The 23,944-nt window shown below is 33.8% G+C and overlaps 1 protein-coding gene across 5 annotated transcripts in view; it reads left to right on the top strand.

Moving 5' to 3' along the window:
- LOC148623185 (advillin-like) overlaps nt 1–23,553 on the top strand; it is a 39,386-nt gene extending 15,833 nt beyond the window's left edge. For all 5 annotated transcript variants that reach the window (XM_088573776.1, XM_088573778.1, XM_088573780.1 and 2 more), the window contains exons 3-28: nt 738–815; nt 2,124–2,180; nt 3,516–3,593; nt 4,729–4,781; nt 5,053–5,152; nt 5,846–5,956; nt 6,157–6,223; nt 7,516–7,645; nt 8,193–8,271; nt 10,191–10,292; nt 10,794–10,950; nt 14,464–14,561; nt 14,798–14,935; nt 15,267–15,353; nt 15,541–15,606; nt 15,882–15,971; nt 18,009–18,092; nt 18,317–18,378; nt 19,008–19,107; nt 19,367–19,453; nt 19,584–19,628; nt 19,782–19,847; nt 20,081–20,206; nt 20,968–21,039; nt 21,985–22,080; nt 23,050–23,553. In XM_088573776.1, coding sequence (XP_088429902.1) covers nt 738–815; nt 2,124–2,180; nt 3,516–3,593; nt 4,729–4,781; nt 5,053–5,152; nt 5,846–5,956; nt 6,157–6,223; nt 7,516–7,645; nt 8,193–8,271; nt 10,191–10,292; nt 10,794–10,950; nt 14,464–14,561; nt 14,798–14,935; nt 15,267–15,353; nt 15,541–15,606; nt 15,882–15,971; nt 18,009–18,092; nt 18,317–18,378; nt 19,008–19,107; nt 19,367–19,453; nt 19,584–19,628; nt 19,782–19,847; nt 20,081–20,206; nt 20,968–21,039; nt 21,985–22,080; nt 23,050–23,211 — 2,391 coding nt within the window. In that variant the 3' untranslated portion in view covers nt 23,212–23,553. The remainder of the gene's footprint in view (nt 1–737; nt 816–2,123; nt 2,181–3,515; nt 3,594–4,728; nt 4,782–5,052; nt 5,153–5,845; nt 5,957–6,156; nt 6,224–7,515; nt 7,646–8,192; nt 8,272–10,190; nt 10,293–10,793; nt 10,951–14,463; nt 14,562–14,797; nt 14,936–15,266; nt 15,354–15,540; nt 15,607–15,881; nt 15,972–18,008; nt 18,093–18,316; nt 18,379–19,007; nt 19,108–19,366; nt 19,454–19,583; nt 19,629–19,781; nt 19,848–20,080; nt 20,207–20,967; nt 21,040–21,984; nt 22,081–23,049) is intronic.
- The last annotated feature ends 391 nt before the right edge of the window (nt 23,554–23,944 follow it).

Raw genomic sequence — 23,944 nt, 5'->3', positions numbered from 1 at the left:
ATCTTAGGTATACTGAACATATTATCATTGTAACGATTGTCAGTACAAAATTATCTTTAAAATGTTCACCGAGTATACAATAATTATAAATGTTCACGAAGTACACAATAATTATACATTTTGTTGTTATGACTACTACTGTAAAACGCACTGTTGATTTCAATATAAAGGACATGATTATGTATGCTTTGTGCTGTAGCTGTAAATACATTTTACGACGATTTTTTTGTCCTGAAAATTGCGACCATTATCCCAGAGAGAGTCCAACGACTTTATATATTAATTATTAGGACAGGGGTATGTTGCACATTGAAGTCGCCATTTCAAAAGTTCTATCATCGTCACCTTGACCTGACGGCCAGATATGGAGTGTTCATAATCAAATATTACCAGCAATCTCAAACTGTCATAAAAATCAGCTGTATGTTGGATGAATTTAATAAAATCAAAAAAGTGTAGAACATGTATGATCTTGAAATGGGTACTATATTGGGCAAGTTCATTATCATATGTATACGGTAAGCACACTCACAGCTTCTTTAGATCTATGGACAGGATTTGACATATAATCGCTCTCTTGGCGTCACCATGAACTATGTCCTTTTCGATTATGAAAAGTGACATCCAACTGCTGTGGATGTCATTTATCTTCACCGGAATTGACCTCTCAACGAATAGCACAACTGGTGTCTTGCAAAAAGCGGAAACTGTTGGTAAAACTGTTCTTTTTTTTTCAGGGAAAATCTCGAATAGTTGAGTTAGACGAAAGAAATCATGGTTTCTTTCACGAGGGATCCGTCTACATTGTACTAAATGTAAGCCTCTTTAAACACAACTTCATAATATTGTCTACATCATGTACTTGTACCAAAAATACAAAGAAGCGACTTTATGTATAAATAAAAAAGCCAAACACCATGACCTTCCATGTTCGATCGTTCTATACAGAGTTGATACCTGATTAAACTAAGTTATTGTTTTCTATTAGGTTTAACCCTTTTCATCCTTCTCTTTTTATGAAATAAACAACAAAACAACAAAAAAACAAAAAACAAAAAACAAAAAAACAGGCGCTTGTTCTTTTAGATTGATCCAAATCAATATGGAGATCAAAAGTTGCATGCTATTAAATGGATGAGTAGGGGTATCAAGTTAGTGAGAATTGCTCACAGTTTTTCTTGTTTTATAATTGCTTTGGTCAAATTTCTACAAAAATCTCGATATATAAACTGACCAACTCGATTGTTGCTTGTTAAGAAAGGTGGAGAGGACAGTGCCCCATGCCTAGTTATTTTTTTCAGTCTGAATATTTATTTTAATTATGAATGTTTTATTTTATTGTTTTGACACTGTATTCGCTCTAAAACCTTTGCGTTTAAATATGGCTAAGAAACCATATTTTGTCATTGAATCCTTTATTGTCATTTGTTAATCTTTTTTGTTTATCGTTACTTTGACGAAAGATAATTACGCAGAAGTATTGTATCATGCTAGACTTCTTCCAATTATGCTTCTGGTACAGTGTTATGTTGCTAGAAGATTAAAATCATCACTACAGAAGTTTTACGGTCGTCATCACGAACTAGGGAATCGTTATGGTGTATCCATCTGCATCATGAGAGTCGGTTTGTTAACCGTGTCATAGATTTCCTTTCCCCTTCCGTCTACTTCTGACGTTACAATTTAAAAGCAAATCGGCGGATGTTTTTACATGCTCCCAGTTTTTAGTGGGGCCCGGGTTGCTAATGTAGTACATGTAACTATATATAGGTAATATATCATCTGTCATGCACGTGATGGTTATGTAACATATTTAAAGATGTGTTCCGGTATGTGTCTATTATTGTTTCAATCATGTTTCATATATGTCATTGCCCCTTGTAGGTCTTTAATCGGAAATAAATATTTTGATTTGATTTGCTGATTCAAAATGTTTATTTCTTTGTGCGTGTTATTTCGTGTTCTTTGTTGTGTGTGTCTGTTTTCCCTGTCTAGTCGTTATCCTTTGAATGTATTCTTTTGGTTTTCGCTCTTAGTGTGGTTCCCTTTATAAATCTTACACTTTATACATTATAAATTTTATTATTTTATTAACCATGATATAATATACTTTTGTTTGATAGATCGATGGTGACGAGAACGTACATCTACATTACTGGTTTGGCAAGCATAGTTCGGAGGTAGGGTTTATCTACATGTACGTTACTGGTTCAGGGGAAGGGTCTTTGAACATGAACGTTACTGATTCAGGGGTAGGGTCTTTGTACATGTACGCTACTGGTTAAAGGGAAGAGTATTTGTACTTGAACGTTACTGGTTCAGGGATAAGGTCTTTTTACATATACGTTACTGATTCAGGGATAGGGATTTTGTACATGAACGTAGCTTGTTCAGGGATAGGGATTTTGTACATGTACATTACTGGTTCAGGGGTAGGGATTTTGTACATGTACATTACTGATTCAGGGATACGGATTTTGTACATGTGCATTACTGATTCAGGGGTAGGGATATTGTACATGTACATAACTGATTTAGGGTAAGGGATTTTCAACTTGTACATTACTGGTTCATGGGTATGGATTTTGTACATGTACATTACTGATTCAGAGATACGGATTTGTACATGTACATTACTGATTTAGGGTAAGGGATTTTTTACATGAACGGTGCTGATTCAGAGATAGGGAATTTGTACATATACATTACTGATTTAGGGTTAGGGATTTTGTACATGAACTTTGATGGTTCAAATGTAGGGTATTTGTACACGTAGATTACTGGTTCATGGGTTTGGTTTTGTGATTGTACGGTACTGGTACAGGGGTAGGGTCTTAGTACATGAACGTTACTGGCTAAAGGGAATGGTATTTGTACATATACGTTACTGGTTGAAAGAGTATTTGTACATATACGTAACTGGTCCAGTTTACATATACATATACTTTATTTGTTCAGGGATATGTTCTTTCTACATATACGTTACTGATTCAGGGATATATTCTTTTTACATACACGTTACTGATTTGGAGGTAGGAATTTTGTATGTGTTCGTTACTGATTTTGGCGTAGGGCCTTTGTTCATGTTTGTTACTTATCCAGAGGTGGTACTTTTGTAAATGAACGTTACTGGTTCTGGAGTTAGGGTATTTGTACTTGCACGTTACTAGTTTATGGGTTGGGGCTTTGTACATATACGTTACCGATTCTTGGGTAGGGATTTTGTACATACACGTTACTTGTTCAGGGGTGGTAAATTTATATTTACATTAAATTTTTGGGGTAACGATTACCCAACATTTGAACAATTTCTAAAAACATATTTCGGGGGAAGTGACGAATGCTTATAATAGAAATCACTTGTTCAGTAGAATTTTAGATTAGACCTTTTTAAAATTTTATATCAGAATTCTGATATTTTGTTTGTTTAAAAGTTCATGAAATACTTTAATTTTTTTTTCTGCGTTATAAGATTTTATAACTTATAGAGCAATCAATAAGTTATTCTATTTTAGAATGATAAGAAAGTGGTAGAAGAGAAAGCACACGAATTGGACAGGATCGTTCATCATGCTCACATCTTTACACGGGAGGTATGTAAATATGTATATAGAGGCGCTGGAGGGCACGGAGTCGTTCAACATATGTAGATGTTAAAAGGCAATTCTTTCATGCAGTTGTATATCATATCGCTATATGAGTTATTAACGACTGAATTCAGCGAAGGGAATAACTCCTATAAGGAATGTGATACAATCTCGACTTAATATTGTAGGTTATGGGGATCATTTAATAGTCAAAGGCCCCATTTCTTTCGTAGTAGCCAAAACATGAAACACTTCCAAATTTGACGTTTTAATTCAAATAACTCATACAAAGAGTTGTCATACATCTTCAACCTAACAGAGAATTTGTAGAGCTGTTGAAGATAAACAATTATGGAGTCAATTTTGCTGTATCCAATATAGTTTTTGAAGACATAATATGACATTATTAACTTTACCCTAATGTTTAGCATAATCGACAAAATTTAGAAGAAAGCATACTTTAATGGCATTTGGAATCACATTTGATTACAATCCACTCAGCGGTTTCAGAAAAGAAACCTTCTCAAAGACAGATAAAAAGAGATGGCAATAGTTTTCGTGGACATCCCTCTGGTCCAGGTTAAACAAAACAAAACAAAAAATAATAAAAGGAAATCTGTTTCTAAGGGAAGGAAATCATAAATTGTCTTGTCTTTCCATTAAAAAATTATCCACTTTGGGAAGTATTTTAATTTGTTTAACGAAAGTTACATGTATGACTCAATAGTAAAGTGATCTGTTCTATATCTGGAGAGATGTTATAACGTCTGTAATGTACGAGGACGTAAATTTACCTTCTGTTAATAGAATAATTATGGATTGGGTTAAGTCGAGAATGGTACTCTGTCGTCGCTTTCTGTAAATTACACGCGATAACCAGTGTCAAAACTGACCTTAATCCTTAAGTTTGGTGGTAAAACTCGATGGAGAGAATCAAAAATATTGAATGGTAAGTCTTTTTGTTAGACATTGAGATTCTCTGTTTTGAATAAGATGCTTTAAAAATTTGGTTTCATAATTGTGTTTTGATAGTTTTTTTTTCCAATTAGAACACGACTCGAGAATAATCGAAAGTTCAGTTCGACAAGAAGAATTTTGATATGAAGATCACTATTATTTATTTTTTTTATATTTTTTTCAGACTCAACACCATGAATCAATATGTTTTCTGAGGAATTTCTGTGAAGGCATTATGTAAGTCAACAATTAAAACCATAGACAGTTTTCATATGACATATTTAAATAGTTTAGTTATGAATAAATGTATTGGTATTTAAAGAGCGATAACTTAAATCAGAAATCATACCCTCTATATAAATCACAAATCATACCCTCTACATAAATCAGAAATCAGACCCTCTATATAAATCAGAAATCAGACCCTCTATATAAATAAACTGACTTTTAATACTTTCCACAAAAAAAAAAAAAAAACAAATTCTGATGAACTTTGTTTTTGTTACAGATACATTGAGGGAAAACCTAAAACAGCACTTTCTCGGGCAACTATCTACGCTAAAAGAATGTATATTGTAGCCGGACGCAAATTTGTCAAAGCATCCTGTGTAAGTGATGTGGCTAAAACTTTTTATTCAAATTTTCTTTGTACAGAAATGCTGCAATTAATCAACCAGCTAATTATAGCATTATTCGTACTTCCCTTATAAAAAAAACATCGTCTGTTCATTCTCTGTGGGCTTCTATTCAACGTTTTATGGTAAAACATCATCTGTTCATTCTCTGTGCACTTCGTTCTGACGTTTTATGATACATCATCATCAGTCCATTTTATGTGGGCTTCTTTCTGACGTTTTATAGTAGAACATCATCTGTTCATTTTATGTGGGCTTTCTGACGTCTTGTGGTGAAACTTTGCCTGTTTTTTATGCTCTTCCAACAGATGTTTTATGGTGAAACGTCTGTTCTTTTAACATGCGATTCTAACAGACGTTTTATGGTGAAACATTTTCTGTTTTATTAACGTTTCAATTAAAAAAAAACGTATTTTCTACTCATTCTCTCTGCGCCTCTGAACGTTCACTAAATAATATAAAAGAGTTAAAGTAAAAAATAAAAGAACAGCGAAATCAAAATCCAAGTACACGGCCTTAACATGAAAACAAGAAACAGAAACGAATTATATTCCTAATGTAGCCAACAGAAAAATACTTTTGCTCTTTTCATCTGTTTGTACCAAGAAGGTTACAATATTCAGTTATGTGTTTTTGTCACATGATAAGTTACTATTTATCTTGTAGGTGGAACCTTCTTCTGACATTCTGGATACCGCTACAGCCTGTATACTGGATGGTTTCCCAAGAGTGTATGTCTGGATTGGTCAACAATGTCCTTACTCTACAAGGTTAAAGGTCAGCATTTATTACTATGTAATATTGACAATCACAAGACTTATCCACAGGGAACGACAGTCCCGACCCATCAAATTCTATCAAAGGTGCATGGTAATTATAGTGCTAACTTCGACAACATATTAATAGTATTCGAGAATAGAAAAAAAATCGACATTTTTAATGGTTAAAAAAGTTTTTTTTCTCTTTTATTTCAACAGGCAATTCAACTAGCAAAACGAATACGCAATCTTCAGAGGAAGGGTATCGCTCATATTGTCATCATAGGTAGGTATTTATAATTTCAATTTCACTATAGAAAACAATTATGGGTTTTAAATAATAGGTAATAACAAAATTAACAAACTCCAAGCATTAGTCAAAAATGATATCAAATCAAAACAAACAAAAAACTGATTTCTCGCGGCGAAGTTGTGGCGTTTTTACGAGGTCATCTCTAAACTTGTTTTTGAAAAGAGTCGAATATAGTGTCGATAATAATGTTTAAGAATTGGTTGATCCCAAGAGATCTTTTTAAAGCAGGATGCCATCTGGAAGTATAAAACGTTTGATAACACAATCAAAATTTTCCAGCCTAAGAAGGTTTGGGCGCCACTCGGATCTCCCAAGATTTCCAAAGTTTGATTTATTCTATTCTATTACCGGTATTATGTTTTAAAATATCAACCAAAAAGAAATTAAGTTTTCCAAGTTTAACAAAAAGAGTACTCGTACACCTTTTCTAGATTTAGATAGAAATTAGAAAATGGCAGCCTTCATACAAAACTTTTTGACAAAAGACACGATTTTGATGTCAATTTTCTATTCCTACAGCACATTCCTACAGCACATTCCTAGAGCACATTCTTACGGTATTTACATTTCACAATTGATCCGTGTTGCTTGCATGTGTAATTAAGTGTCAGATTTTTTAAATAATATTTATGAAATTCCTCACAGAAAATCTTTTACACAAGGGTTACCAATTTCACAAACTTCTAAAAACATTTACTGTTTTTTTTTTCACCGTTACCAAAAAATGATACAAAAATATAATGGCTGTCAGTGACTGCGAGCGTTCTTTAAGTGGATACATATTTTTTCTATATGTTGTATGTTGTGGTATGATAGAGAATTGGATATATTTATTACTGAGCGAATTTTATGGTGTGTTTATTTGTTGTAATATTTCTTTTTTACTTTACATTAAAAGGGGTCGTTAAGGCCTTATAAAACATGTTTAACCCCACAGTAGACACGCGCCTGCCCACAGTCCGAAAATGTTGGTCATTGATGTGTTTACGTGTCATTATTTAACTTTTTAGTTTATTTTAAAGTAGTGTCATTGTTCGGATACCATGGATTTTATTACTTTTTGTTGTCGGGGCCTTTCAGAGCTTACTTCTTATAGGTGTGTTTAAACTTGTTGAAGACCTTTTAGGGATCTCTGTAATTATTTACTACTTTCATAAAGTTTATACACTGGTGCATGTTCTGCGTTTCAGCATATCTGATCTTTTTTTTCTTTTACCACCATTAGTAACACATTCTATTGAGATGAACCATGGATCATTTTTCAGATGAAAATGATGACACCATGAATACAGCTTTCCTTAAAAAGTTACACAATGGAGACCACTTACCACCTAAAGAATCTTTGGATGACAAACATCCTCCTCAAATCGACACCAACCACATTATACTGCATAGGTACTCTTAAAACTTTTAATATTATTTTTTTATACTTACACAACCTTATGTATATGTGTACATGAAAAGGATAATTCTAACTATTTGTACTTTGGTATAGGCGTTGACTTTATTTTAGGATGATTAAAATTTGCAAATAATGTTTAACAACATTGTCTTTTACTTAATGAAGTTAAGTCTACAAATATGAGAGAGTTTTCCTTTAACTATTTCAAAAAAAGCTCATCAAAAACATCTGAAGGGTTTTACAGACACCATAATGTCCTGCGAATAAGTTAAAGTAGCCAGGTTTAACTCTGTTACAATAGTCAGTCTTGGATTATGTAAACATTATTCAATTTTTTTGTCAAACGGATCAAAATCAATTCTGCTAAACCTATATTGAATGTTATTAGAAGGAGATCGAAGAAAACATTTTTATTCTGTATCGAATACAAAATTTCTTTGCCCCTACACTTAAATGTTGAAATACTTCATTTTATAAGAGACATGACAAACTAATATACTTGTATATCTATATCTCAAATAAATTCAACCTTATTTTCAGAGTTGCTGGAGAAAGAGTTATGTATGATATGCCAGAAGCATCAAAAAGACCATTAAATCAGTGTTACCTTGTAAAGAGGGTAGGAGAAGTTATCGTTATTGGTTAACTGGAGATCTTTTCGTCGCAAACACTCCTTTGTTCTTTTTGTTCTTTTTAGAATAATTTGTTTCCTCATTCCACATGATCATCTTTTCACTTTTTGAGCTGGGAATATTTTATAAAGTTAAGTGCTTTTTCATATATTGGCCATGCACATATCATAAGAGTTTTTGTCATTTTTAAACATGTCATGGGTTAGACTAAGTGAACGGAAATATGATCGAACACATGCGTTAGATATTTTGGCAAGGGAATTAAATTTTCTACTATATTAAAATATCATGTTTGTTCATTAATGTATTTGTTAAAAAAATGATGAATATCCAGAACAGAAAGTTTAAGTTATTATCTTTGTTCTAGGATAGCTACCTCTTAGATACAGGGCCGCCATGTCCTGTATATGTTTGTCCTAGGATAGCTACCTCTTAGATACAGGACCGTCATGTTCTAGGATAGCTACCTTTTAGATACAGGGCCGTCATGTTCTGGGATAGCTACCTCTTAGATACAGGGCCGTCATGTTCTAGGATAGCTACCTCTTAGATACAGGGCCGTCATGTCCTCTATATGTTTGTTCTAGGATAGCTACCTTTTAGATACAGGGCCGTCATGTCCTCTATATGTTTGTTCTAGGATAGCTACCTTTTAGATACAGGGCCGTCATGTTCTATGATAGCTACCTTTTAGATACAGGGCCGTCATGTCCTCTATATCTTTGTTCTAGGATAGCTACCTTTTAGATACAGGGCCTTCATGTCCCCTTTATCTTTGTTCTAGGATAGCTACCTTCTAGATACAGGGCCGTCATGTTCTAGGATAGCTACCTTTTAGATACAGGGCCGTCATGTTCTATGATAGCTACCTTTTAGATACAGGGCCGTCATGTCCTCTATATCTTTGTTCTAGGATAGCTACCTTTTAGATACAGGGCCTTCATGTCCCCTTTATCTTTGTTCTAGGATAGCTACCTTCTAGATACAGGGCCGTCATGTTCTAGGATAGCTACCTTTTAGATACAGGGCCGTCATGTTCTAGGATAGCTACCTTTTAGATACAGGGCCGTCATGTCCTCTATATCTTTGTTCTAGGATAGCTACCTTTTAGATACAGGGCCTTCATGTCCTCTTTATCTTTGTTCTAGGATAGCTACCTTCTAGATACAGGGCCGTCATGTTCTAGGATAGCTACCTTTTAGATACAGGGCCGTCATGTCCTCTATATCTTTGTTCTAGGATAGCTACCTTTTAGATACAGGGCCTTCATGTCCTCTTTATCTTTGTTCTAGGATAGCTACCTTCTAGATACAGGGCCGTCATGTTCTAGGATAGCTACCTTTTAGATACAGGGCCGTCATGTCCTCTATATCTTTGTTCTAGGATAGCTACCTTTTAGATACAGTTCTGTCATGTCCTCTATATGTTTGTTCTAGGATAGCTACCTTTTAGATACAGGGCCGTCATGTTCTAGGATAGGTACCTTTTAGATACAGTTCTGTCATGTCCTCTATATGTTTGTTCTAGGATAGCTACCTTTTAGATACAGGGCCGTCATGTCCTCTATATCTTTGTTCTAGGATAGCTACCTTTTAGATACAGTTCTGTCATGTCCTCTATATCTTTGTTCTAGGATAGCTACCTTTTAGATACAGGACCGTCATGTTCTAGGATAGCTACCTTTTAGATACAGGGCCGTCATGTCCTCTATATCTTTGTTCTAGGATAGCTACCTTTTAGATACAGGGCCTTCATGTCCTCTTTATCTTTGTTCTAGGATAGCTACCTTCTAGATACAGGGCCGTCATTTTCTATGATAGCTACCTTTTAGATACAGGGCCGTCATGTTCTAGGATAGCTACCTTTTAGATACAGGGCCGTCATGTCCTCTATATCTTTGTTCTAGGATAGCTACCTTTTAGATACAGGGCCGTCATGTCCTCTATATGTTTGGGTTGGATCACTAGCCAATGAGAATGCAGCGATGAATGGTATTAAACGAGGCAAGGTAAAAAAAAACATATAACTAATTTATTCTGTGATGGTATATAAACAAATGAGAATTGTATTAATTAAAACAAGATCAATTGATTTGTATTAAAGTGAAGAATGATTAATGATAAAATTATTGTAATTTTTTGTGTTAAGTGACAAAATATGTTTTATTATTGACAGTTTAATATACTGAAGATTTATCATCATTCAAAAGTTTGAAGGTTGAAATAATTCGCACAAAGTTTCAATATTTAAATGAAGTTAGCATCTTGTTATGTAATACAAATAACTCCGTGCAAAATTTGATTAAAGATTCCTATACTAAATCAACTATTATTCTGTTCACATACAACAAATTAGAATTAGATTATTTCTTATTCAATGATAAGGGGCGAATAAAGAATTTAGTTATTTTGTCAATTCGTCATAGTTACCAGTTTCAGAGTTGAAGGTGGAAACAATGGGTTTGATTTGTTTCGACACATTTCTATATTAGCCTATATTTTTTTCTCAGGCATTCAATAAACATAATGGATACCCTTCTCACCAGTCAATTTGTCGAATTATGGAAGATCATGAACCTATTACATTCAAGAAAATATTTAACGAATGGAGAGAAAAAGATACAAAACACAGACAATTACTAAAGAAGTACAGTATAGGTAACATAGGTAAGTAACTGGAGAAGTACAGTATAGATAACATAGATAAGTTATTGGAGAAGTACAGTATAGGTGACATACACATATAGGTAAGTTACTGAAAAAGTACAGTAAAGGTAACATATGTAAGTTACTGGAGAACTACAGTATAGGTAACAGGTAAATTATTGGAGAAGTACAGTAAATGTAACGTAGGTAAGTTACTGGAGAAATACAATATATGTAACATAGGTAAGACACTAGAGAAGTACAGTATAGGTAACACAGGTAAATTACTGGAGAAATACAGTATAGGTAACATAGGTAAGTGACTGGAGAAGTTCAGTATAGGCAATATAATAGGTAAGTTACTGGTGAAGTAAAATAAGGTAATACAGGTAAATTACTGGAGAAATACAGTATATGTAACATAGATAAGTGACTAGAGAAATACAGTATATGTAACATAGGTAAGATACTAGAGAAGGACAGTATAGGTAACACAGGTAAGTTGTTGGAGAAGTACATTATAGGTAACATAGGTAAATATTTGGAGAAATACAGTATAGGAAGCATAGGTAAGTTACTGGTGAAGTAAAGTATAGGTAACTTAGGTAAATTACTGGAGAAATACAGTATATGTAACATAGGTAAGATACTAGAGAAATACAATATAGCTAACACAGGAGAGTTACTATAGACGTACAATATATGTAACTTAGGTAAATGACTGGAGAAGTGCAGTATAGGTAACATATGAGATTTACTAAAGACGTACGGTATAGGTAACATAGGTAAATTATTATTGACGCACGGTATAGGTAACGTAGGTATATTACTATTGACGTACAGTATAGGTTACATAGGTAACTTACTTTTTTCAGCAATTATAGGGTTTACAATATTTTATTTTGTTTTTGAAATGATAAGGAAAAATGGTTTATTTTTTTTTTTAAATAATTTGTAGGACTATGCAAGAAAATGGATAAAACGAGAACAAGAAGACATTGATACTCTGGCAGACTGGTTAAAGGCCGTGAGGTCTTTAATTTTCAAACGAATGAAAGTTTTAAGTAGGTCAATGAGTGCCAAGGCTACACCAGTTTTCAAAGACCCCGATGTAGCAAAAACATTGTCTACTATGCATGAAAAATATGTTGTCGTACCAGCAGACAAAGCCCAAAACAACATTGTTTTTGTCTGCAAAACGTTTTACATCCAATGTTTATTATCAGAGGTAGACGTAGAAAATAATAGCAGTGATAAGACCTATACTGCTACCACTCTCTCCAAAGAAGTGATTGTGGAAAACCATAAATCTGTGCTATCCTCTTTTGGTCTCTCTACCAAGGACGATGATTGTGATTTACCATCTATGTACTGGATTCCTAAACTCCACAAGAATCCATACAAACAACGTTTCATAGGTGGAACTGCAAAATGTACCACCAAAACAAAAACTTTCAGAACTTTTAACTTCTATACTCACAACTGTCAAAGAGGGTCTGCACTCCTACCACAACGCTTGTTACTCCCGTAATGATATCAATTTAATGTGGAAAGATCTTTTGGAGACAATCAGTTCAAGACTATTATCTGAATATAATAGCATTAAAACCTATGATTTTTCAACAATATATTTTTCTATTCCCCATACTCAGTTACAATCTCGAGTTAAAAACGTTATACATCGTTGTTTTTCCAAAAAAGATGGTACACCTAGATACAAATATATAGTTCTTGGTAGAGATTCCTCATACTTTGTAAGAAATAATTCCCAATCATCTTCCAAATATACAGAGGAAGATGTTAACAAAATGCTTGAATTTTTAATCGACAACATATTTGTCCAGTGTGGTGGACGTGTTTTTCAACAAACGGTCGGCATTCCAATGGGAACAAATTGTGCTCCTTTACTTGCTGACCTATTCCTTCACTCTTATGAGGCTGACTTTATAGCTGATCTGATCAGAAAGAAAGAATATCGTTTGGCTAGATCCTTCAATCTCAGTTTCCGCTATATAGATGACGTATTATCTTTAAACAATCCTAATTTCGGGGATTTGATACATCGCATCTACCCAAAAGAACTTGAGGTAAAGGATACTACCGACACTGTGAAGTCAGCCTCATATCTTGACCTACAATTAGAAATCGATGGTAAAGGAAAACTATTGACCAAACTTTACGACAAACGTGATGACTTTTCATTCAGAATTGTCAACTTTCCTTTTATCTGTGGCAACACCCCTTCGGCACCTGCGTATGGAGTATTCATATCACAACTCATAAATTATGCCAGAGCTTGTCGAAACTACGCAGACTTTTTGTATCGCGCTAAAACTCTAACAAATAGGCTTCTGGAACAGGGTTATTGTGCTGCAAGATTGATGTTTGTTTGTTTGTTTGTTGGGGTTTAACGTCCGAGCAGCAATATTTCAGCTATATTCAGACGATGAACATGAAATTGATGAGGAAATGAACATGAAATGATAATGAAATGAAAAAGGGATGGGACACAAGGACATTGGGGTCGACAAATTTTGATTGCCACTGGAAATAGGGAGAGGTGGGTAGGGTCGGGCAATTTAGCCTCCTGTGGCGGAGCCCTATGGTTCATACTCCGGGAGAATACCACAGTAGGATTCTTTAACGTGCGAGGAACATGGCATCTTTCCCAACACGGTCAACCAGTATGGTTTGCGGTCAGGTTTTCCGTATTATAGCCTGACAACCCCAGCATGTAACACGCCAGGAGTACCCCATTCCACAACCTGGGGCACACATCCCAGTTGCTCTGTGGGCAGAGCACCCTAGCCCCCGGCTAGGGTTCTGAGCACTATTTAGTCGCCTTTTACGACAAGCTTAGCGCTGCTGCAGGCCTATTCTTTTAACACCCGGACCTGCACGGGGCGTTACAAGATTGAAGTCATCACTACAGAAGTTTTATGGTCGTCATCATGAACTCGTGGATCGTTATGGTGTATCCATCAGCACCATGAAAACTTATTCAACGGGTCATAGTTTTCCTTTCCTCGTTTGTCTACCCCGGACTTGACTTTTTATGAGCAACTCGGCGGGTGTTTCTAGAAAAGCAGAGGACGTTTACCCTACCGGTGCACCTGGTCCATGCTCCCAGTTTTTAGTGGAGTTCGAGTTGCTCATTTGCTTTTGTTACTTTATATGTATGATTTTAGTTCCTTTATGTTCTTTGTTGTGTATGTCTGTTTTCCATGTCTGGTCTTTGTCCCTGGATTACATTCTTTTGATTACCGCTATAACCTTGGTTCCCTTGATTGCTCTTACAACCGATCATACAATGTGTTTTGTTTTACATGTTAATTTACAAATGTTATTTGTATTTAATGGATGAGTGGACTATACATTTTACAATCTATGTTTAGATATTTATCATGAATTCAATTTATGTCATAACGATGAAAAACTTTTGGATATTGAAATGAACAATTGTGTTAATTTAATCTTTAGAAACTTCAGATAAATTCATACAACCAAATAAGTTTGATACATTCTTGTTTTCAGAAAGAGCACTGTTCTCTACTAAAGATAACCGAACTGTGGCAAAATTAGACGAACTCTGGTCTGAAGATCTAATGACAGATATCGTTCCTCAAAATGAGGTAAATAACTAGTATGTGAAGATTTTGACGAGTAGAACAAAAATGAGTATTACTCCAACAAATTTAGCAATCAAATACATTTTAACAGGGCGCATCCAGAAATATAGAAAACCGGGGACCCCTGGATCAGTCACTATTCAAGCTTTGTTTATATCAATTTGACTAAGTAAATTTAGCCATTAAAATGTGCAAATCAATCATGTTAACGTAATGTTCAGTGAATACTTTCCATTTAGATATGGCGAGTTGAGACAGACCAACTGTATGAAATACCCTGGAATGAACATGGCATATTTTGTAATGGTAGTTGTTATATCGTTTTGAATGAAGTCAAACGGAAAACGAGAAGTTTATATGTCTTGTATTATTGGGTGGTAAGTAGATGATTTTTACATTATCTTTTTTCTTCTAGAAACAAATTGATTTCTTTTAAGTTCTGTCGTTTTTTGTAAATTATACAAAAAATAACTTACTATTCAGAATTTACAGTGCATAAAAAAGGTATTACAAAAACGTATTATGTATGAGATATGAGGGTTTCCTTGTCGTTCATTGAAGACACATGTGTGGCCTTGGGCTGACTTTCTTCCCGGTTGAGGGGTTGTTTCTTTGATATATACACCATACCTGTTCTCGATATTTTCTTCTGAAAAGATTGATTTGTCCTAGTATATCTCGGCTGGGTAAAATGTTTTGTTCTTTCAGGGATCAAAATCTTCAAAAGAGGTGCAACAAGAAACAGTAAAACATGTGCTGTCCAAAGATACGGAGTTACATCATCAATGTATTATTGTAAGTCAACCTCCATGTACAAATGTTAGTCATAAACTTTTTTTCTTTGAAGATTCATGTTTTACATATATTTTTTATGACAATTGTTAAAGTTTGGCCAGATAGTTGTTATCATACTTCCATTTGTTTATTTAGTACTATTTCCATCTTCGGGTATTGAATTCATTTTCGCTGGTATATCTAACAGGTGCGGATACTGGACGGAAAAGAACCTACCCACTTCATGAATGTTCTTCAAAACAGTGTCATTGTAGTAAGTCCTGAATTGTCATTAGTATTATCATATTTTTTTTTCCTTTTGTGAGTTTTGTGGGTTTTATTATTGTTGTTAACCAAACCTACAATACAAAAATAATTTCACCATTGACAGTTTCGTTAATACTTCGAATAATAATTCGAAAAAGTCCAACTGCGTATAATTACTTTAAATAAGGTTTTCTGTATGAAATAAAAACTTACAAATTGTTTTAGTTTAATGAAAACAAGTAAAATGAAGCATATATTGACGTTTTAAACTTTCTTTCACAGCATGACCGTGACCTTAAGGATTCTAGTCAGTTTTCTACGCAGATGTTCCGTGTTCGGGAAATTGCAAACGGCAATATGAGAGTTTTACAAGTGAGTTTATGGGATTGGATTGGAAATATACATTGAGAAAAGGTTTATTATTTTTCAATTAACTTACTCCAGTCTGAAGGCGGTTTCTGATTGCTTACGCTTAATTGTTATTTTTGTCCCCCGCCGCTACGGGGAAGGGAACATGGAAATAACGGTGTCCGTCCGGTCACACTTGTGGACGCAACTCCTTGGAAACCGCTTGCATTTGTTCAAATTTTGTAGGATTGTTAGTCGCCATTTGTTGTTGATCACATTGTGCCGCCATTTTTAATTTGACAAATTTTACAGGAGTTAAGGGACTTTTGCACTTCAACTTTTTTTTTGCGACGGCGGGGGGGGCATATGCTTACGAGTTGCTTGTTCTGATATACAAACTAAGGCTTACGTTATGTCACTGTGTTTCCAGTTGTTTTGTCTAATTTGTGTTTCCTTTCTGGTTTCGATGCTTAAGTCTCCTTTTTTGTTTTGTTCCATTCATGGATTTTCGAGATGTTTTTTTAAACTTATGTTTATGTGACAAACCTGTTTTCCATAGGGGGTGATAGAAGTAAACCTTATGTTTATGTCACAACCCTGTTTTCCATAGGGGGTGATAGAAGTAAACTAATTCTAGGATTCCATATGCTTGATCGCCATGTAAATGTTAATGCCTTGTAAAATACAGTTTAATATAATACACAGTAGCATCTTGCAAATCAAGATAACATTAAAAATCAACCATATGCGTGAATGTATTTTTAGTACATTTACCTATCATAGGGAAAATATAACCTTTGAGTAAATTTAATATACGGCTTCATCAATCTGTTTGTGAAGTATAAACCTACTAGCTTAATATATAGTTTGTCTCAGGGGTTTTTACTCCATATTCAAATGTAGCAAATTATAAGAAAACGGTAAATTATCAAATCAAACATATTGGATAGCAGGACAACAGCGTTCGAGGATAGGCGATTGTGTATATACAATAAGCGTAAAAATAGCAAAGCAAATACATATGCAAAGTAAAAAGTCAAGAATACAAAGCACTTATTTTACTTCACATATCATGCAAGAGACACATTTATAAATGGCTTGTGACAGGAATAGTTCCCAGTCTTACTATATTGTACCTGAAGTATCAAAAATCACTTATTGTATTTATAGTTTAAAACAATTACTTTATGACCACAGTATGTGATCGATTTGAATGTTAACACATACTCTCGAGCGGTCCACTCGAATTGTCAAATGAATCAACCATTAATCTCTATTATTTAAGTATAGTCAAATATCCTTACAGTTGTATGCGTTTAGGCAAATGTTCATATAAGTTACACAATCAATCAATCATTCATATCGGACTTTCATACGAGGTAAAAATGATTATTTCTGGACCATTAACATGCACAATTAATCTAGAAATGTTAAAAAAAACTAACTTGAGTAATAGTGAAGTTGAAATCAGATATGAAAATAGTTGAGTTGAAAAGAATACTAATTGTAGATTCGGATGAACATAAAAACCAACATGTCAGTTCAGATATTTAGGTAAAAGTGTTCAAATCAAAAAAGAATAACCCGCGACAATTACCAACCAATCGATGACAAGAAAAGGAATTAACCTGAGGCAATCACCAACCAATGGACATCAAGAAAAGGAATTAACCCGCGACAATAAAAAATCAATGGATGACAAGAGAAGGAATTAATCCGCGACAATTACCAACCAATAGATGACAAGAAAAGAAGTGCGTACTAATCAAGCATGAAAAAGAATATACATTTTTGTAGAAGATTACGACTAGATTGCAATACAATCACCAGTTTTCGAAAGCTCGTCTGTCAATCGGTCCAAGTCAAATAGTAAAACATAATACACATTCATACAAGTCAAATATTTTATTACACAATACATAAAATATTCATATAAAACAATATTGCAGACTATTACGTTTATATATCAAACCATCTACATGTAATATGTTTATTTATTTAATCATCATAAAGTTCCAAGTAATGTTTGACTTAAAGATATTGTTTTTATCTTTTATATAGGTTGTGCCTCGTAGACGTTCATTAAACTCATCAGCGTCATACCTTATAATGACAGATGTTGAATGCTTCCTCTGGTATGGAAAGGTAGGGATGACACAAGCAGTCTTGAGTCTTCAATTAAGATACGATTTCATTCATTTGATTATGAAGTAACACTTAATTTCTTCAAACAACAATGGATAACCATTAAAACTTTTCAATAAAAGATTACAACATTATACTTTTAAATACATACGATTTCATATCCTATTTTATACTATTGTTAACTAATACATCATTTAAATTTTTTCATGTTTTTTTTAACTTAGAAGTCCGGTGGACCCGAAAGAGAATATACAAAGAGTATGTTGGAATTTCTAAATCCTTCAAAGTAAGTTTTAATTATGTCATGTTAAGGGGGTTTATAGAAAGTAAACAACAAAGAGCTAAAGGCAATGAGATGGTTGAAGTAGCACAAAATACTCAAACTTAGACGAACCATTATGTTAAAGAAGTTATATATGATTCTTTATAGATTTTGAATGGACTGCTTAATTTAGGTACTTGAAAATGATCTATTGAAATTCTATACCTGCACATGCAAATTACAAAAAAAAAGATTCCTTCATCTAAAAGTCGATGGTAAGAATTTGATTTAAACACTTGATAGATTTCTTCCATCGGATGATGATTATTGTATTGTGTTGATAATTTATTCAACATTCAGTGCTAGAATGATACAAATATATTGTTGCAAAGACATTCCCATGACGATTGTGTGTACAAAGTTATAGAAAGAACGGTGTAGACATCATTTTACCATCGTAAGATACCGTACTGGTTGTGGAATGATCTCGACAAATGTTTGTCAACAACCTTGTTCATTAATCATTTATTATTATGGAAGTTGAACCAACAAAATTACTTGGAAGACAGGATAGAAATTCATTCTTAACTCCTTTTTAAAAAAAATAAACTGGTTTTATCAGTAATTGAAATCAAATGTATGTTTTATTTTAGAATGTTTAACTTCGAGATAGTACTGGAAGGAAGAGAAAACGACAGACTACAAAATGTACTGGGCTCTGATAGTGATTATCCAGAGGAATTCCCTAAACCGGTGAACACCTTTAATAATATACTCGTACATGTATATAAACATCTATATACATATATATTGCTTTATTCAAAGTTTGAAATTGCTCATGTTCTTATCAAATTTGAAATCGTAAAAATTTCGAGTTAAACAAATCGTAATCGTTTTTACTGAAGCATTCATGTTTTAAATTGGATAACAAGTTAGTTTTGTTTATTAACTTGAATTTGATTGTTTATCATAATACACTAATGTCGTATATTGTATAGATTATTTGTTGCAGAAATTAGAGCGACGTCCACCAAACTTAGTACTATGTCATCATACCAATATTGTCAGCTTTGAAGACATTGTCAACTTTGAAAAAGAGGTAAGTTAGTCAACTTGGGGTGGTTTTAGATAGCAAATATCTCATTAGTTAACAGATATTTATTAATGTCTCATTAGTTAACAGATATTTATTAATGTCTTATTTAGAAACATAAAACTTTATATTTCAGGACCTAACAGATGGTGATATTTCCTTCCTGGACACATGTGATCAGGTAAGAAACTTGTAGATTACAACAAAAAAGAATCCTATGTAAGAACTTATTCCCACATACCAAACAATATTGTATGATTGGCTTACTATTGTCATATTTTTTCCGTCCTGCTACTGTCAAATATAAAGTTAACAGAACGTTTTTATTCCGTAGATTTTTATTTGGATTGGTGATGCTGTTGAAGAGGATGTTCGAGGAAGGTTACTGTCTTTACAGCAGGTTAATGTTTTTTTTTTTAAATATTCATTTGTAAACAGTTGAATTATTTTCTTTATGAAACTTAGCCAACATTTCTCCCTCAACCAACAGTTGTAATGAATACATTGTAAATGTATGAAGTGTAGTAAGACAAAGTGTATTTTATTAGATGAAGCCAATAAATAACATTTCATATGACTGTATGAACTATGAAAAACATCTCTATGTTTTCATGATTTATCATTGATTTGTAGCAATATATAGAACAAGATTCTGCTGCTAGGTGTTTGGATGATGTCAGTATTTGGATTGTATCACAGAATCATGAACCAGAAACATTTATTAAGCATTTCAGGGACTGGTGCAATACCTCTTATGGTGTAAGTATCAACAAATCAATATTAATGTAATCATATTAAACCCATCCTTGATTGTTAACCTAGTTTTTTTTATAGAAATATAATATATAAAACACATTCTTTCAAACAAAACTCCTGTGGTTTTAGCAACTGCCCGTAATAGAAATTTTTCGTAAAGGATACGATGCTCAAATTATTTTCTATTTTTTTTTAACCTTTCTTTCACAAATACAGTTATTTGACCCGTGTGTAGTTTTGATGGTATTATCATTCTTTAGTATATTCTGAGCTAACTTTCAGTAATTGCGAGCGTTCTTTAAGTGGATATCTGATTTTGTCTATATGGTGTATGTTGAGGTATTGGATGTATAATTAAATGGATTTTATGGGATATTTGTTTGTTGTTTTTTCTCCTCTTTTGATAAAAAAGATGTTAATAAGGCCTTATTTAACCCGACCACAGATTGCATTCAGTCAGGAGGCATTAGAGTTTCTTTGTGTCTTCATATATTATTTTTTTGTTTGATTTTGAAGAAGTGTCACCTTTCTGTTACAGCGGGTTTTATTAATTTTATTGCCGGGCCTTCAGAGCTTACATAAACGTGTGTTTTACGTAAGGTTTACAGACGTTTTGGTAATTTATGAAAGTACTTACTATTTTTGATTTAGGTCATACGCTGGTACATTTGTATCGTTCTTTTTTCATGAAAGGTTCATACAGGGATAACAATAGTACAATAACAATTCTAGCCTATTATTATCCAAAGTTATTTTTATTCCAGGGAGACGAGGTCTACAATGCGACTAGAAAAAGAATTCGTCAAGAGAATGCTAAAATTGATGTCGATCAAGAGGCAAGTTCCTATGCCACGTAATTACCTGCTGAGTTAGTGACGTCCTAGATGTAGGGAATCTGAACATGAATGTGCATGGATATGAAATAACACACTCATAATTCAAAATAATTGCAAACTCCACGGCTATGATTGAAGTAAAATAAGCTGTTTCAGAAGGATGTCTCGCACCCCAAATGGGCAATCGCGATCGGAGATCGGCGAAATGTAATGACTGATAATAAACCCAAAAATCTTTTTTTTTTCAATTTCTTATAATATTTCATTGTAAAGTGTCAACCTCTGGTATAGTATTTATGGTCAAGTATCAATTATGAATATTTATCATTGATATAAATTGACAATGTAATAATGTGGTTGGACACCCAGTTGCATGTCTCGGGTCCAACTTTATAATCAACCAAAGACACTCAACTTTGATAACCCGGCATCTAACACAATTTACTATTACTTGTTATAAATTTATTGAAATCAATGTATAATTCATCAACATGAGAATAAATATTTATCCACATTAGGTCCCAATATGTCGTTCAAAAGCTTACCAGAGCTTATGTTTCTTATTCTGTTTTATATGTCGACTCTAAATAAAACTTATTTGTTTATTTATATTTTTTATATGAATAATTGAAATATTCACTTGTTGATAAATTTTATTCACAAATTGATAAATATTTCATCGCACATGTACAGTGACTATCCTGCTAAGAGGTTTGTTAATTCCTTTTTTTGTTCTAGAGTTTTACTATTTATTGTCGATAAGGACTATACAACATACCCAGTAAGTACGACAATCAATTCTTGACAGTCACAAATTTTAAATGGATTCGCTATATTTTATGATCGCCAGTCTCCTCAATTATTCGTGTTATAAATTCAATAATTTTTGTTAAAAAGTTACACATTTTTCTGCTGGATAGATATTATGTAAATTGTATTTTTTAGATTATCGACAGAACCTTCCAAAAATATCCTAAATACGCATACCGAGAACTTATAAGAAAGGATCCCTGTGATGAGATTGATCGATGTCATAAAGAGGTAACAAGTCACATTGCCACCCTGTCATAATGATCATAATGACTGCATTAGTTGTGTCATTTTATGGTGTTATTATTACAGGACGTATTATCAGTCAAAACACAGTGTAATGTATATAAATTGACATAATCACTACACAACTACTGTCATGACAAAGTTGTCTTCCCCAGAAAAACATCAGCTGGTCTCACTGCAGCTAACATGTCCATGGTAATGTCAAACAGCGAACTCACAATTGGTTGATTGATTGATTGTTGGGGTTTAACGCCCGAGCAGCAAAATTTCAGCTATATTCAGGCGTTAAACCCCAAATGAAATGAAGATGAAATGCAAAATAAATATGGGACACAAGGATAATGGGGTCGACAAATTTTGATTGCCACTGGAAATAGGGAGAACAGAATAGGGTCGGGCAATTTAGCCTCCTGTGGCGGAGCCCTATGGTTCCTACTCCGGGAGAATACCACAGTCGGGGTCTTTAACGTGCGAGGAACGTGGCATCTTTCCCAAGACGGTGCACCACTATGGTTTGCGGTCAGGTTTTCCGTATTATAGCCTGACAACCCCAGCATGTAACACGCCAGGGGGTACCCCATTCTACCACCTGGGGCACACATCCCAATTGCTCTGTGGGCAGAGCGCCCTAGCCCCCAGCTAGGGTTCTGAGCACTATTTAGTCGCCTTTTACGACAAGGTTAGCACTGCTGCAGGCCTATTCTTTTGACACCCGGACCTGCACGGGGCCAACTCACAAATGGAGTTGATTCTCATGATACAAATAAATCTTACGAAAGATATTTTTTTTATATTTCTAGTGACTAAACTTTTCTTCCAATTGACTGTTCCACTTCTACGATTGTTTCTTCATAGCAATAAAATGCAGTTCACAATTTTAAAAGTTTTTTTTTTTTGCGAAACAGGAAAGAAATACCATAACCTAAAATAACTTATGAATTTATTCATTTGCAGTTTCACTTAACAGAAAGACATTTTAAGGAAGTTATGAAAATGACCAGATCAGATTTTTATCACTTGCCGTTGTGGAAGCAGGAACAGTGTATAAAATCAGCCAGACTTGGTCATTATCACACAGAAACACCACTTCTAATTCGGTGTCCATCTCCTGAATAATACCCCACATTTGAGTTTAATGATTTTGTGATTTCAAATTTGTTGAATTAGAGTAGAACTTTTGAAAGCGTGTATTTGAAGGGCAAAAAGTCTAGGGTTCAATCGAGTGCATGATTGAAGCGAAAGGGGAAGTGTAAGGTCGGACAGAAACGGACGAGGGTCGAGGAATACACAAACTGAATGGTGCTTCCAGAACTACACATTTACTGTTGATTTATTGGTATAGAAGTGATACAGCTTTCCAAATACATGAACTGAGTAGTGAAGTTTATCATGATTTAGTCTGTAAAAATCACCTTGTACCAAGATTCTTTTGTAATTTAATAAATATCTTCGAAAGCATTTTCATGATTTATGTTTTAATAAAGCACATTTATTCAAATCATCAATATACAAATTAAATTTCAATTTGTATTAAATAACCGTCACTGAAGGTATGAAATACAGTCACATGAACTGCGACTTAATAAACATGACAATGTCTCATTAAAGCTTGAAATTCATCCATGTTTGAAAGGTGATTAATGTCAGTTATACCATCAAAGTGTCAATCAGAGACAACTTTCACCTTTTTGTTATTACTGGGAAAGGACGGAGATGATTGTACAAAGCAATTATATCTTTAAATACCAAATGTATGTTATCAACTGCTAATATATTCGGTGTTGTTTATTATTATATTGTGTGACTTTTGATGGACCGTAGGATATGTTAAAGTTATCAGATAACAAGG

This window comes from Perna viridis, chromosome 3 (assembly GCF_037379345.1).
Source record: "Perna viridis isolate PV_CMFRI_1.1 ecotype Kerala chromosome 3, ASM3737934v1, whole genome shotgun sequence".
Classification (NCBI taxonomy): Eukaryota; Metazoa; Mollusca; class Bivalvia; order Mytilida; family Mytilidae; genus Perna; species Perna viridis.
This window is presented reverse-complemented; position numbering and strand designations above follow the sequence as displayed.